The sequence below is a fragment of the Mus pahari genome, chromosome 14, assembly GCF_900095145.1.
Source record: "Mus pahari chromosome 14, PAHARI_EIJ_v1.1, whole genome shotgun sequence".
In the NCBI taxonomy this organism is placed as follows: Eukaryota; Metazoa; Chordata; class Mammalia; order Rodentia; family Muridae; genus Mus; species Mus pahari.
This window is the reverse complement of record NC_034603.1, coordinates 73,542,167-73,557,094: the sequence shown is the minus strand read 5'-3', so window position 1 is coordinate 73,557,094 and position 14,928 is coordinate 73,542,167. Positions and strand designations below refer to the sequence as shown.

The window sequence follows — 14,928 nt, the reverse complement described above, 5'->3', positions numbered from 1 at the left end:
CTGAAAAGCTGCTTTCATTGCTGTGAGCCTATCTCCCATGGCTCCTGTAGAGGGTTTGTAGGCTTCATAATTGCTCATTACATTGTTGTTATTTCCTCGGTCCTAAAAAAAAAAAAAAAAAAAAGCAAGCATACTTATTAGAAAAGCAATTGCAGCACACAGTCCAATCACACTGAAACCCTGGGTTCAGGGCTGCAGCAGGCACCAGGTATTTTTAGAAGTTACTTCCTTTGTGAGAAAAGATGCAATAATAAAGAGGTATATAAAAACGCTTAAGTCCCTCAATCTAGCACATTTATTTCTGGGAAGCTACTCCAATGATCAGAATGCAATTGTTTTGTGACTGTGTAGTACATGATTATATACTCTATCAATGATATGAGTGCATATTATATCAACATTCTATTAAGTTATACTGGCTAAAACCGGAAATATTTGGAATGGCCCCAGCTTATTTAAAGTGCTTAATAACCCCCACGAATCACTAATATTTCCACAATCAACATTAACGTGATATGGTATGGAATACTGTATATCCAGTGATGCCAAATTAACACTAATGCTCCATCCAAGTATACTGACAGCTTTGCTCCTAGCTTTGAGAATCGCTATGACAACGAACAGGCAAGCCAGTGAAAGAGTGCTTTATGCAATGTGAGACCATCTTATCTCCTCAAATCCTTCTAACCAAAATTTTCAGTGTAGAGACTATTTCTGAGTACAGTTCTAGCTAAGTGACCCTCTTAGTGTTTCCCAAACAACAGATTCTAGGCCAGTATAGAGAGGCTTTTAAAGACAGACTACTGCAAGGCGGGCAATGGTGGCACACGCCTTTAATCCCAGCACCTAGGAGGTGGAAGCAGAGGTGAAGGTGGATAGATCTCCAAGGACAGCCAGCCTGGTCTACAGAGCAAGTTCCAGGATGGCTAAAACCAAACCAACCAACCAAAAAGGCCAAAACAATAACAAAAAAACCCACACCATACCAAACCAAACATTTGGGGCAAAATTATATACATATATAATCAGCTGGGTCCCCTGACAGTAGGACATTGCAATTTGAGATCCATTAAAGCTAGACTAACTTCCTGAGCAGGCCTAGTCAGCCAAGCACACACATGCTTCTCCCATGGCAGTTTCATTGTGAAACAGCACCACACTGACTCCTATCAGCACAGTACATGCACATCCCCTGAATGACAGGATTTGGGGCACAGGAGGCTCTCAGATACAGCAACTCACCATAATTTAAGACTTAGGGCCTATCCCTAGAGTACTGCTATAGAATGAACTCACCGAATTCTCAGAGCCTAGCCCAGGCCGCTCTCTATAGCCCAAGCCTCCTCCACCAATGTTCAGCTTTTTGCCTTTCCCTCCTTTGAAGCGAGATTTCCGAAACCAGGCATTCTGCAAAGGACACAATTCAAGGTTAATCCCAAGAAGAGAAGCAGACAGGGTTACAGACTTAGGTAGGTAAGAGCTGCTTTGCTCATCTTTAGCTGATGCTTTTCTGAGGAGAGGGACCATTCATAGTAAAGTTCCTGTCTTGGCCTTCTGAGGACACAGATGACTGAATTTCTGTACCTTCCACTACACTTCCTAAGGACTGGGATTAGAAGTATTTCCCACCATGTACAGTTTACATGCCAACAGGGATTGAATTGAGGGTTTCAAGCACACCAGGGAAGCACTGGAACAACAAGCCACATCCCGAACTACAATATGCCCTCTTTTTGAGAGCTTGACATAACAAATTTATCAATGTGCTTAGGTGCTTATCTAAGGTGTCCCTTGTTATTCCGTCTTCCAGAGCTTTGTGGAAGTACAGTGATTAGTAAACATAAAATATGAAATAACTATTTTACATTGGCCATGTCTAACTTTAGAGAGGAAAATGATTTATATTTCCTTTTGTAAAAAATGATTTAGTATTATTAGTGAGTGTGTATCTGTCTGTGTGAGTTTAAGTTCACCAAGTGCATGGTACATACCTTGTGTTTGCAGAGGACATTGAAATCTCCTGGGATGGGAGTTACAGGTGGTTGTAAGCCACCTAATAATGTGGATGCTGGGAACTAAACCAGGGTTTTCCGAAAGAGCAGTAAGAAAGTATTTTCAACCACGGAGCCATCACTTTAGGCCTGTGCTTTATTTTTACAGCCTAGGGCTTCTCAACCTTCTTAATGCTTGAACCCTTTCATACAGTCATTATGTTGGGGTGTCCCCAACCACAACATTATTTTGTTCTTACTTTGTAACTGTAATTTTGCTATTGTAATGAATCATAATATAAACATCTGTGTTTTCTGATGGTCCTAGGTAATTCCTGTGAAAGGTCATTTGACCCCCCTCTAAGGGATTGTGACCCATAGGTTGGGAACTATGACTCAATCCTCCTTCTGGACACAAACTTACAGTTAGAAGCAAAGCTTTATAAAGAACAGACATATTGAGAAATGAAGGAAAAAGAAAGCTAGATGAAAAAAGGCTTATTAAGAACTGACTTTACACAGGCATGGTGGTACACACCTTTAATTCTAGCACTTGGAAAGCAAAGACAGGTGGATGTTCAAAGCCAGCCTGATCTACATAGTGAGTTCTAGGATAGCCAGGGCCACGTAGTGAAGCCCTGCCTCAAAACAGCAAACAAGCAAGCAGAATGCAAACATTGCAGAGTTAAAGCTTCATCTGAGACTTACAGACTACTTAAGTACGGCAGGCTTGAAAAGGTACTGAGCCCAAAACACAGAAAAGGCATATGAAAACACTATGCAAACTATACCCTTCAAATTTTAGTTTATTTTGCTCTGTATCAAGGAAAGGGTAAAAAAGATCATTCTCCTTTCTTCTGCACTGCAGCTCCTTACCACTAGAGTTACAAACAAGATTATTCCTGACAGCCCAGCTGTGCTGCATACAGCTAAGACAGCCAAATAGACTGGCCTGAGTCAAACAGATACTTCTACAATCAGAACTTGTCTTGAGGAATGTGTGCCTAGTACCCACAGAACCCGAGTTTAATCATTAGCCTGGTGATAAAAAACAAACTCCTGAATCCACTTGTTATTTGAGAACTGTACAGAATAAGTGATTCAAGGTATAATTTGGCACAGTATCTTACTTAGTTTTGGAATAGTGCATATCTGGAAGTGGGTAATCAGTATGGTCAGATGTGAAATGTCAATATGTAAGAAATACTTAAAGCCCATGTCATAGAGTCAAGGGGTGTAGTTCAATAGTAGAGCACTTGCCTAGCATGTACAAAAAACCCTGGATTTAATGCCTAGTAGCAAAAACAAAAACAAATAATCACACAATTGTTTACATAATAAACAAATATTTTTTAGCCCTCAAAAAGAGAAGAGTTGGGGAAGAGGAATGGGCAAGAATAGTGGGCATCTTCTGACATTAAACTTACTCATAAAAGTGTGCTATGGAGCAAGTAGATACTAAAGAAACAGATTTTAGCCCAAAGAAAGGAGCAGTTTTTCAACAGAAAGTATAGAAAGAACATACACATGAGCTGTGACATCCCATGGTGCCAGTCTACACAGTAGCCAGCCCTTTCTGCCCGTCCTCTTTTCAGGCTCCTGTGTCCCCTCCCTTGCCTGTTAACTTGCTTACTCAGTTGCATTGTTTCTATAAACTTTAAGTGCCTAACCCTTACCTGCATTGCGAGATCTAAGAGTTCTTTAGAAACATGTTGGTTGGCTCCTTCCAGGTTCCGTACAAGGTCACCAGCAAAATTGCTGTCCTTTGGAGTCAGTAAGGTATAGGCTACACCCTTCTCACCAGCTCTTCCTGTTCGGCCAATCCTATGAGTATGGGTATCAATGTCTCGTGCTACATCATAGTTAATGACTGTCTTAATTGAAGGAATATCCAGACCACGGGCTGAAACAGAAAGTATTGAGTTTCGTTTACATTTTATCTACAGTTAAGGAGAAGGGAAAAAAAAAAAAAATCAAAGTAACTAGAAACACTAGATTTGTAAGAATGTGCATTTTCCATACCTAGGCAAGCTCATGGATATGAAGCCAAGAATAAAAAGTAGTTCACGGGGGCTGGAGAGATGGCTCAGCAGTTAGGAGCACTGACTGCTCTTCCAGAGGACCTGAGTTTAACTCCCAGCAACTACATGGTGGCTCACAACCATCTGTAATGGCTTCTAGTATGTCTGAAGAGAGCTACAATGTACTCACATACATAAAATAAATAAATATTAAAAAAAAAAGTAGTTCTCTCTTTTGGGAGTAACATAAATATCAAAAAATACTGTGGATAATTTTCCTGGAATCACACCTGCCATTCCAATTCTTGAGAGAGGTAGGCAGAAGAATTGGAGTTCAAGGTTGCCTGGGCTATACATAAGAACTCATCTCAAAAATAAAACAAAAGCCAGGCGTGGTGGTGCGCACCTTCAGTCCCAGTGCCCAGGAGCCAGAGGCAGGTGGATCTCCGAGTTTGAGGACAGCCTGGTCTACATAAGGACAGCCAGGGCTACACAGAGAAACCCTGCCTTGAAAAGACAACAAAACAACCCCACCCCAAACAAAAAGAAAACAAACAACCCCCTCCCCAACCCCAAACAAGTTAACCATTTAAGGACTATAATTCACTTAGTAGTATCATGTTTGTGTAAGGACTTGAGTTCAGTACCCAGAACCTGTATGTGTGTTTGTATGCATATATATATCACAGCTTATGTATAGAGGATAGAAAACAACTTGTGGGGTCAGGTTTTTCCCTCCACTTTGAGTCCTGAGTACTAAGCTCAGGCTGTCAGGACTGGTTGGCAAGTACTCAGTGAACCATCTTACAGGTCCAAAATACTAGATCTTAAGGGTAGCTGCTAAACTTAACAGAGTAAAGCCAAAGCTTGTATTACTAATTTAAGATACACACTGCAGTGGACATGAGGGTGTAACTGTTCCCCTCAAGGCATCCTCTGGCTGCAAGGGTACTCTGATGACCAGAACAGTAAGTGAAGGTGACCAGAGCCACTGCGCTCTACAGGTCTCATTACAGGGTAGGGCAACACCCATAAAATAAAGGCTGGGGTTATGATGAAATTCATACTCTTACCTGCAACGTCAGTGGCCACCAGGACGGGGATGTCCTTTTTCTTAAAATCTGAAATAACCTTGTTTCTTTCACTCTGATCCATGTCCCCATGGAGCAGACCAAGATTATGACCCTCCTGCTTAAGGTTATTGGCTAGTTCTTCAGCATTGGCTTTCTTAGTAACAAACAAGAGTACACTCCCTGAGGAAGTAAACTCTACCAGACGCCGAGTAAGCCAGTTCCATTTACTGGGTCCAGAATGGAGAATCTCCACAATCTGGGTCACATCTTCATTTGCCTGAGAGGAAATGAAATAACCAGTTATGACTGGGGCCACAGGAAACTTAAAAGACTAGGTATTATATATTCTACCTGCATGGGAATAGCTCTGGACAATCCCTGTTATCTTTGGGGTTTCCTTTAGTTTGTCAAATATAGCTTAAAACTTACTATTCCTTTAAAGCACCTTGCACACCAACCCCCGCCCCCGTATGTTCATTTCTAATTTGTATGCCAAAATAATCTACAATGATTGTCATAAACCTATTTTTATTATTCCCTCAGGAGTACTTTTCAGTGTCTTGCCCACTCACTGTCAACCAGAATTTTTATATGTAAGTACATTAAAAATAAGAACCAGACATATAAAGGTGCTTACCACTCAGAAACTTTAAAAACAATTATGAGAAGTTATAGATATGGTTGACTAATAAATACATATTTTAATAAAGATCTGTTTCCAACACAAAGAAAGGATTTACTATTTGAGGTGTTAGATATGCTAAATACACATTACATACATGAATTGAAATGCCACATAATATCCCATAAATATTTATAATTATGTGTCAAAAACCCTATTGTCCTAGTTGGGTTTTTGTCAAATTGATACAAGCTAGAGTTATCTCAGAGGAAGAACCTCAATTGACAAAATGCCTGTAGGCAATTTGTGGAGTATTTTCTGGTTGCTAATTGAGAGGGGAGAGGCCAGCCCTCTGGGGTGGTACCACCTTTGGGTAGGTGGTTCTGGGTTGTATAAGAAAGTAGGCTGAGCAAGCCATGGGAAGCATGCCAAAAGCAGTATTCCTTCATGGCCTTTGCCGGATCCAGGTTCCCACCTTGACTTCTCTTCACTCAGTTGTATGCTGGGATTCAAGAAGTGTGCCACCACCACCCAGTTCTTTTGTGGAAAAAGCCAGGCGTGGTGGCACATGCCTTTAGTCCCAGCATTCAGAAGGCAGAAACAGGGATATCTCTGAGTTCAAGGCCAGCATGGTCTACTGGTCTACATAGTGAGTTCCAAGACAGCCAAAGCTACATAGTGAGACCTTGTCTCAAAAAAAAAAAAAAAAAAAAAGGTTTTGTGCCACTCTTGTTTGCACTATTCCCTTAACTTGTATATCTTAAAACAAATCCAGGAGCTGTGGAGATGGCTCAGCAGTTAAGAACACTGGCTGCAGCTGGGCATGGTGGCCTTTGATCTCAGCACTCGGGAGGCAGAGGCAGGCAGATTTCTGAGTTTGAGGCCAGCCTGGTCTACAGAGTGAGCTTCAGGACAGCCAGGGCTACACAGAGAAACCCTGTCTCAAAAAAACTAAGAGAACACAAAAAAACAAAAAAAAGAACACCGGCTGCTCTTTCAAAAGACAAGGTTCAATTCCCGGCATTCACACAACAGTCCACAACTATCTGTAACTCTAGTTCCAGAGGATCCAACACTGACACACACATACAAGCAAGGAGAACACCAACATACATAAAATAAAAATAAACAAACCATTTTAAAAAAATTAAAAAAAAAAATCTAAAACAGAACAATTATTACTTAAGAATTAAATTCCACGTCCTTATGAGAAATAAATCCCAGGACCCACCCTGCCTTATATAGGATTACCTCTCCAATGTCTCCCTGCACCACTCGAATAGGGTCAATCAAGATGTCTCTGGCCAACTTTTCAATCTTTTTTCGAAAAGTTGCACTGAATAAGAGAGCTAAGAGATAAAGCAAATTCTGTTAAAAATCATTTCTTACTGAATTCACTCTTTTCAGCTTCTGTAATGTAACTGATCCACTAAATAAAAGTGATTTTTTATTTTAAACTTCATTTTCAATCAAGAAATGAGTTGCCATAATGGTTCAGGAAGACTTTAATTTTCAATCAGCAGATTTACACTGCAGGAAATTATTTAAATTCAGCTTTAGCACCAATAAAAAGTGAGCAGTGTGTTTGTTGGGCCTGGTGGCATGAACCCACAATCCCAGCCTTTTGGAGGAGGAAGCATGAAGGAGTACTGCAAGTTTATGGCTGCCTAGGCTATAGTGAGTTCAAGGATAGCCTAGTCAGTTTAGCAAGACTCTACAAAGGGGGCTGGATATACATATACAGCTTAGAGAGGTAGAGTGTTTGTCTAACATCCTTGACACCAGAGGTTCGAAACAACAGACAACAACAAAACACACCTCACATCTGATGATGTCTAAGGTCTTTTTAGCTCAAATAAATGTCATTAACTCTCCTCTTTGCAGTACACCAGGACATACATAGCAATTTTTGCTTACATAACTGTGAGTACTTATAAAAATCAGAGTTCATTTTGAATATAGTTTTAGTATAAAGCTGCTTCATACATACTTTGTCTGTCAGGACGAACATGACTTGCTATGGACCGAACCTGATACTCTGAAAAAAAACAGAACAGTAATCAACACACAGACAGGTGTAAAAATCTACCCGACAAATCTCAAGGATAAAAAAAGCTTTGAAACTCATAGATATAATTCAGTATGAAATTTCAAAAAAACATCAATATAGCTGAACTGGGTAGATAATAGTTATTTAGAAATTTGCTCAGCTTGGTTAAGAAAAGGACCTTGGATGACTTAATATTCACCTATCCATGAATATGGACTTTAACCTTCAAAGGCCTGTGAGTAAGAGTGAAGAACAGAGGAAACATTCCTTCTGCCCTAGCCCCCGTGCAAGTTCTTAGCACAGTCAAGACGTGTACACTTCTCTTCAGAAAACCACGATGGTTTATGGCTTCGTCTATCCCTTCATTTGAAACCCTGAAGAGTTTTTAACTTCTTTTATGATGTACAGTACTGGTTAACTCTACAAAGATATGGCAAAAACTAACTTGAGAATAGGGATAGAAGAAGCTAATATTCAAGGCATACCAAACCCCATGTCAAACATTCGATCAGCTTCATCAAACACAAGGTAAGAGACTCTTTGAAGATTAGTAGCTTTTTTCTTCACATGATCAATCAGTCGACCCTGTGAGATTCACAAAATGAATAGTATAATCAAAGGCATCCAAAGACATTCTTTAGTTATATTCTTGGAAAAGTGTCAATTCTTTGGTCTTGAACCAAACTGATCTGACAGTCTTTCTATACCAAACCCAGAAAATAGAAAAAGCACTTTTGAGACAGGGTGCTATTCACTGATGGCCTGAAGCTCACAGAGGTCTGACTGCCTCTACCTCTAACTGCTAGGACTAAAGGCATGCACCACCATACTTAGTGAGAATAGAATTCTGAAGACTCAATTCTTCCTTTACATTAATTACAGTTTAAATTCTATGGGCAAATGGGCCGGAACCATTCTTGTAACATGCTCTGAAAAGATGTAAAAACTTATGGAGGAGTTTTATGTCTACCCTACATCCTCTGGCAGGTGTAACCATTATCGGAGTATCTCTATGGTTCCTCATGTTCTTGGTAACCACAGACCCAGCTTTTAAGAGAGCCTAAGAAAATCTGTTTAAAATAGGAACTTGTAGCTGCTGATACATTGGTCATGGATATTATAACTAGACTGCCGTTTAGTCAACTGATCATAATGAAACCAAGACCAAAGGTTGCTTACCCACAGGATAATCCCAGCCTAGCTTTCCCATATTTAGAGGGAATTCCCTCGAAAGCAATCATGTTTTCTGAATCAAGAGAGCTTGAGAACGTATTTGAATACAAGATATACTTACTGGGGTACACACAACAATCTCGGCCCCTTCCTGAAGGGCCTTGGCCTGCTCCCACATGCTCCCTCCTCCATACACGGCCACTGATCGAAGATTATACGCTTTCCCAAACCGCTTACATTCTGCGTGGATCTAAAAAGTTGTTAATATTTTAAAAACTGTAAGCTTTAAAAATACTTTTATCATTACTCAAAACAGAGTTCTTAGAACACAGTATATACTACTATAGAAAATCAAAATGTAGCTGTACCTAGTGGTATAGGCTTATATAGTTTAACTAGGTGGTTAAAGCAGAAAGATAGCAAGTTTGAGTCTAGCCCAGGTAACTTAAGACACAATCTCAAAAACAAAAAATGGGAAGATACAAACAGAAGAAGGCTGGGCATATAACTCAAAGTCTGTGTTTGATTCCTATTACTGAAAAAACACACACAAACAACCACCAAAACAATAACAACCATATAAAAAATGAAAAAGGGGGCTAGAGAGATGGCTCAGTGGTTAAGAGCACTGACTGCTCTTCCAAAGGTCCTGAGTTCAAATCCCAGCCACCACACAGTGGCTCACAACCATCCATAATGAGATCTGATGCCCTCTTCTGGGGTGTCTGAGGACAACTACAGTGTACTTACATATAATAAATAAATAAATCTTTTAAAAAAATGAAAAGGAAAAAGGAAAAACATAATACATAATTCTTTTGTTTCTTTTTCATTTGTTTTTTTTTTGTTTTGAGGCAGAGTCTCTCTATGTATTTCTGTCTGGTCTGGAGCTTGCGATGTAGAACAGGCTGGCCTCAAAGACAGAAAATTCTCCTGCCTCAGCATCCCAAGTGCTGGGATTAAATACATTTCCTACTACATCCAGCTTAATCATAAAACAAGGCTATGGTCTTCATTTGCATCATTCATCTTCTTCTTGATCCAGTCTATTTACCAAGAAAATTAAATTCACTATACAGAAAACACTGTGAGCTTATAATATAAACAATTACAACAATACCCACACACCCTTGAGAGTTTAAAAAAAAATTGTTACCCTTATAACGGAAAATATGTTAACATTTCTCAAAACTTCACAGGGAAGATAATAATGTGAATATGCTTAATGTCAGCCACTGACTAGATACTTAAAATGGGTTAGTTAAGACGGCCAATTTTATATATAATTTTATCATATTTAAAACAAAAGTTGGAGGAGGTTGGGGAGACGGTTCAATGGGTTAAACACTTGCCATGCAAGTGTGAGGAATGACATTCAGCCTTCTAGAACCCACATAAAAGCTAGCAGGACTGGTGCGCTGCCAATGACCCCAGGAGCACCCAGGAGGTAGAGACAGAATATGTGGAACAACCTCAAGCCAAACTAGCAGTACTAGCTCAGCAAATGGGAAGATAAATCCTGGAAGACACCCAAAAGTCAACTGTAGACTTCTCTTATATGACCCCACATGTATGCATGTGTCAAGCATGCACCTCCAAGCAACAATAACTAAACTTCATAGATCATTCTACTCACTGTCCCTTGCTAGTCTAAAAGTAGAAAGGGGCCTTTTATACAAAGCACATACCTGTTGACAAAGTTCCCTAGTAGGACACACAATAACTGCAATTGGTCCATCACCTGGTTCCAATTCCTTCTGATCCATTATATGAATCAACATGGGCCAAATAAAGGCTGCAGTTTTCCCACTGCCTGTTTTAGCAATACCAATCATGTCTCTCCCACTTAGTGCTACAGGTACACCCTAGAGAAGAAGAAGAGAAGGTATATACACTCAATTCTAAAGATGAACTAATGTCTTGGGAAAAATGACTACAAATGACATTTCCAATGGGACAAAAAATATTCTGGGCCATGAACATTAACTGAATCCTGACATTCCCATCAACTTGATTTATTAAACCAAGGTATCATTTATTAAAAAAACAAAACAAAACGATGACTCCCATTTGTATCGCTATATCAAAATAAAAACTTGATGTATAAAGGGAGTTATTAAAAACTTTGTATGGGGCTGGAGAGATGATACAGTGGTTAAGATCACTGCTGGCTTTTCTAGAAGACCTGAGTTCAATACTGAGCACCCACATGGTACCCCATAATGGAAAACGCAAGCAAAATACTCTATACATAAAATATATTTTTTTCTAATGTTCTCTCCTGGAAAATAAATAGATCACTTCATTTATATATAAGAATTTCTCTTTTGTAAAGGAATTCATAAATTCCGTCACAGTAATAAATGAAAAAATTTCATGTCATTTACAAAGGAATTCTAGTCATTGAAAGCACAAAATAGGCCAGGCGTGGTGGCACACACCTTTAATCCCAGCACTCGGGAGGCAGAGGCAGGCGGATTTCTGAGTTCGAGGCCAGCCAGGGCTACACAGAGAAACCCTGTCTTGAAAAATCAAAAAAAAAAAAAAAGAAAAAAAAGTATCTTCTTCATACCACATTTTCAATGTATTTAACAGGTACAAAAACATCTTCTAAAACTTCTCCTTTTTGTACGATCTTTATAAGTTCCAGAGCTTTCCATCCCCACCCACAACGCTATACGCACCTGACACTGTATTGGGGTCGGCTGTGTGTACTCAGATTTCCTAATCTGGTGCATAAGTTGTTCATCAAACCCAAAATGAGCAAAACTACTTCCTGGTCTGGGAGGTGCAGCACCAGAGACCTAGAGACAAAGACAATCCCCAGGAAGACCGGTACTTTTACTTACAGAGCATTTACAGTTCAACAGTACACTCAGATCAAGCACTTTAGCTAGAATAAAGAGTAAAATGCAGGTGTGTAAGCAAAAACACCAAAAATGGTCAAACCTTGAACACGATGGCCTTGTGCAAAAGAAACCACGGTAAGAATTCCTGACATAATCCCACCACACAATTTTAAATGATTAAGTACACAGAACTACCTCAAAATTAATTTTCTCATGAGAAATGGAAACAAATTATTTAACTAACTGAAAAAGTCATCAACATTCTTTTTACCAAGTTGAATAAACATTAACTGGGATGACAAAAAAATTAAGATTCAATTTAAGATAAATTAAAACTGCAAATAAGATTAAAACACAACTATCACTACTGTTTGTATAGATGAAACCTACTGATTTCTCAAGAGTTAATGATTCTCTTAGTGATGGCCTAGTCACCATCAAGCCTTGCTTCAACTGGGTCCCACAAGGAGAACTACTGATCTCTGTTGTGTCTGTATAGCAGTAGTAACTTCTTATTGCTTCTTTCAGGGTGCTCATAATTTCCAACGAGGACTTTATTTTATATATATATACATATATGTATATATGTATATAAAACTGAAGACCTTTATCTGGGGAAGAAGATACTAATAACTTCTTAGAAACTTCATCAGGAGTGCAAACATGTATTTGTGCATACATATACACACATACATACTATTATATCTTTGAAAATTCAAGTTTTTAAACATTATGTAGCAACTATTAAAGCAGAAATAAACCAGTCATTCACACCAGAACAAACCAACATATCCTCTCTGCTATTTGACCTTAACATATTAAAAACATTTCAAATAATATGGTAAATGGGCAACTCAATTTGTTGGTGGCAATTTAAAGTGTTATTGTAAAATTAGTGCGTGAATGTTTTTAAAAGTCAGTGATTTATTTGAATTTTTTTAAAGTAGACTTTATTTGTGTGTGTGTGTGTGTGTGTGTTTGTTCATTCAGAGGTCTAAGCCCTCTGAGCTTGAATACAGATATTTGTGGGATGCCTAGCTTATGTGCAAACAGCTGAACTTCAGTTCTTATGATTAAGCAGCAAGCACCAAGCCAACTCTCCAGCCTTCTCATTTACTATTTTAAAAAACACATCATATAAAACCTGAAGAAAATATATCATAATCTCAAAATATTCTAACAGTTCATGGATTGTTCATATCTATTATTAATTCTACTTCCTGCCTCTGAAGATGTGTTTCCTATTTTTTTATTCTTAGTCTACCTAACTCAGTACAAAGTTGACTGAATGTGCAAAACAAGATGTAGGGCTGGTGAGAAGACTCAGCAGCAGGTAAAGGCCCTCGTCATCAAGCCTGACAATGTGAGTTCTATTCCCAGGAGTCACAGCTGGAAGGAGAGCCAACATCTGCAAGGTGACATCCGAAAGCACCCCCATATCTACACACATATGTGCACACACAATGTTTTTAAAAGAGGAAAAGTTAAAACCAAAATAATCTTTCTAAAATATCATCTCTAGGGCTAAAACAATCAAATCCAAGACACACAAACGCTAGGGCTATAATTATTATTCTCCCTAGTAAATAAATCTAGGATTGCTATCTGGATAAATTCTAAACTTGTATAAACACTGATGCGAGAATACTTGCGTAATGGTTCTTACCCGAAGGTTGAGTTTATGCCTCAGGTCTATTAACTGCTGTGGAGTGAGGTTGGTTATCTCTTCATGTTCATTGTAAAAATTTTTTTCAAATGGTGGATAGTCAATCTGCAGGTCCAATTATTCAAAGTTAGTCTAGAATTCAAGAGTCAATCCTGTAAGTTTGATTTTAATGTAAGATAACTTTTTACAAATATTATAAAAACAAAGGCATTCTTTCTAGAAAGATAATGAATTCATTTATTCCTGACACACTCTTAAAAAGTACAGCCTATATTTTTTCCAACTCCTACTTTCAAAACAGACACCAGTCTACTTTCCACAAACATCTCAGACTTTAATAACATGCAGAAGAATAAAGAATGGCTGTAGTACTAAAGGTCTCAGAGGAAAAAATTTTAAAAAGAAATTATTTTACAAATAACATTTATGCTTAGGATTAAGTAACTCATCCAGGTCCAAGCATTTAAAAACATATCAGTATTTCCCTTAGAGATAGGTTTGTTTGTCTTGAGAAGGAATTCTAATTTTTTTTTTTTTTAAAGCATGGAATTAGGGCTGGAGAAATGGCTCTTGCAGAGGATCCAACTTCAGTTTCCAACATCCACCCTCTTTTAACTCTAGAGACACCAGATCTCTTCTGTCCTTTGGACTCTGCACTCATGTGCACATACCATCCCCACCACATACACACATCATTAAAAAATATAAAACTCTCTATATTCTATGTAGGTGTCTGTGAGAGTGAATGTCCCATATGTGCAGATGCCTGGGGAAGCTACAACAGGACACCACAGTCATTGGAACTAGGTTTATACATGAGCTGCCTGGTATGGGTGTGGGTGCAATGACCTACACTCAGATCCTCTGAAGAGCAGCAGGTGCTCTTAGCCACTAAATAACTTCAACAATTCCAAAAATAAAATCTATAAAGCTCTAAAATTGCTCACATAACTTATTAAAATTAACAACCAAGCCTATTTTGGCTGATTTCTTTTGACTGTTTTTTTTTTTTTTTGAGAGAGTGTCTTAATGTGCAGCCCAGGCTGGCCTTGATAGTGCTGGAACTCAAGACATGCACCACATACGGTTTTATGAAATGCTGGGGATTAAACAACAGGCCTTGTGAATGGTAGGCAAGTTACTCTTCCGACTGAGTTAAATATTCAGCCCCAAATGTTCTTTTTATAGTACACAACTGTTTACAGTAAGCCTTTTTGGTTTTGAAATAGTCTCATTTAGTAAACAAAGCTAAGTTGCAAACCACTATGCAGTCTAGGCTGACCTCAAACTCTTGGCTATCCTCCTGCCTCTGTCTAGTAAGTATTGAGACTACAGTGAGCTAGTTTATATGTTATGAATGCCTCATGGAATTTCTGATCCAACCACTTAACAGAAATAAAGATTTCAAACTATGAAACTGTATCAGTTAGAAACAAAGGAAAAGCCGGGTGGTGGTGGCGCATGCCTTTAATCCCAGCACTCG

General features: G+C 38.7%; 1 protein-coding gene across 1 annotated transcript in view; it reads right to left on the bottom strand.

The window, feature by feature from the left end:
- Ddx42 (DEAD-box helicase 42) overlaps positions 1–14,928 on the bottom strand; it is a gene marked incomplete at its 3' end in the record, with an annotated part of 28,347 nt that continues 13,419 nt past the window's right edge. The window contains exons 7-17 of the mRNA XM_021212744.2: positions 13,446–13,550; positions 11,615–11,734; positions 10,619–10,795; positions 9,052–9,180; positions 8,243–8,342; positions 7,698–7,745; positions 6,959–7,056; positions 5,086–5,362; positions 3,668–3,894; positions 1,297–1,407; positions 1–102 (exon numbers count right to left, since the gene is read on the bottom strand). Coding sequence (XP_021068403.1) covers positions 1–102; positions 1,297–1,407; positions 3,668–3,894; positions 5,086–5,362; positions 6,959–7,056; positions 7,698–7,745; positions 8,243–8,342; positions 9,052–9,180; positions 10,619–10,795; positions 11,615–11,734; positions 13,446–13,550 — 1,494 coding nt within the window. The remainder of the gene's footprint in view (positions 103–1,296; positions 1,408–3,667; positions 3,895–5,085; positions 5,363–6,958; positions 7,057–7,697; positions 7,746–8,242; positions 8,343–9,051; positions 9,181–10,618; positions 10,796–11,614; positions 11,735–13,445; positions 13,551–14,928) is intronic.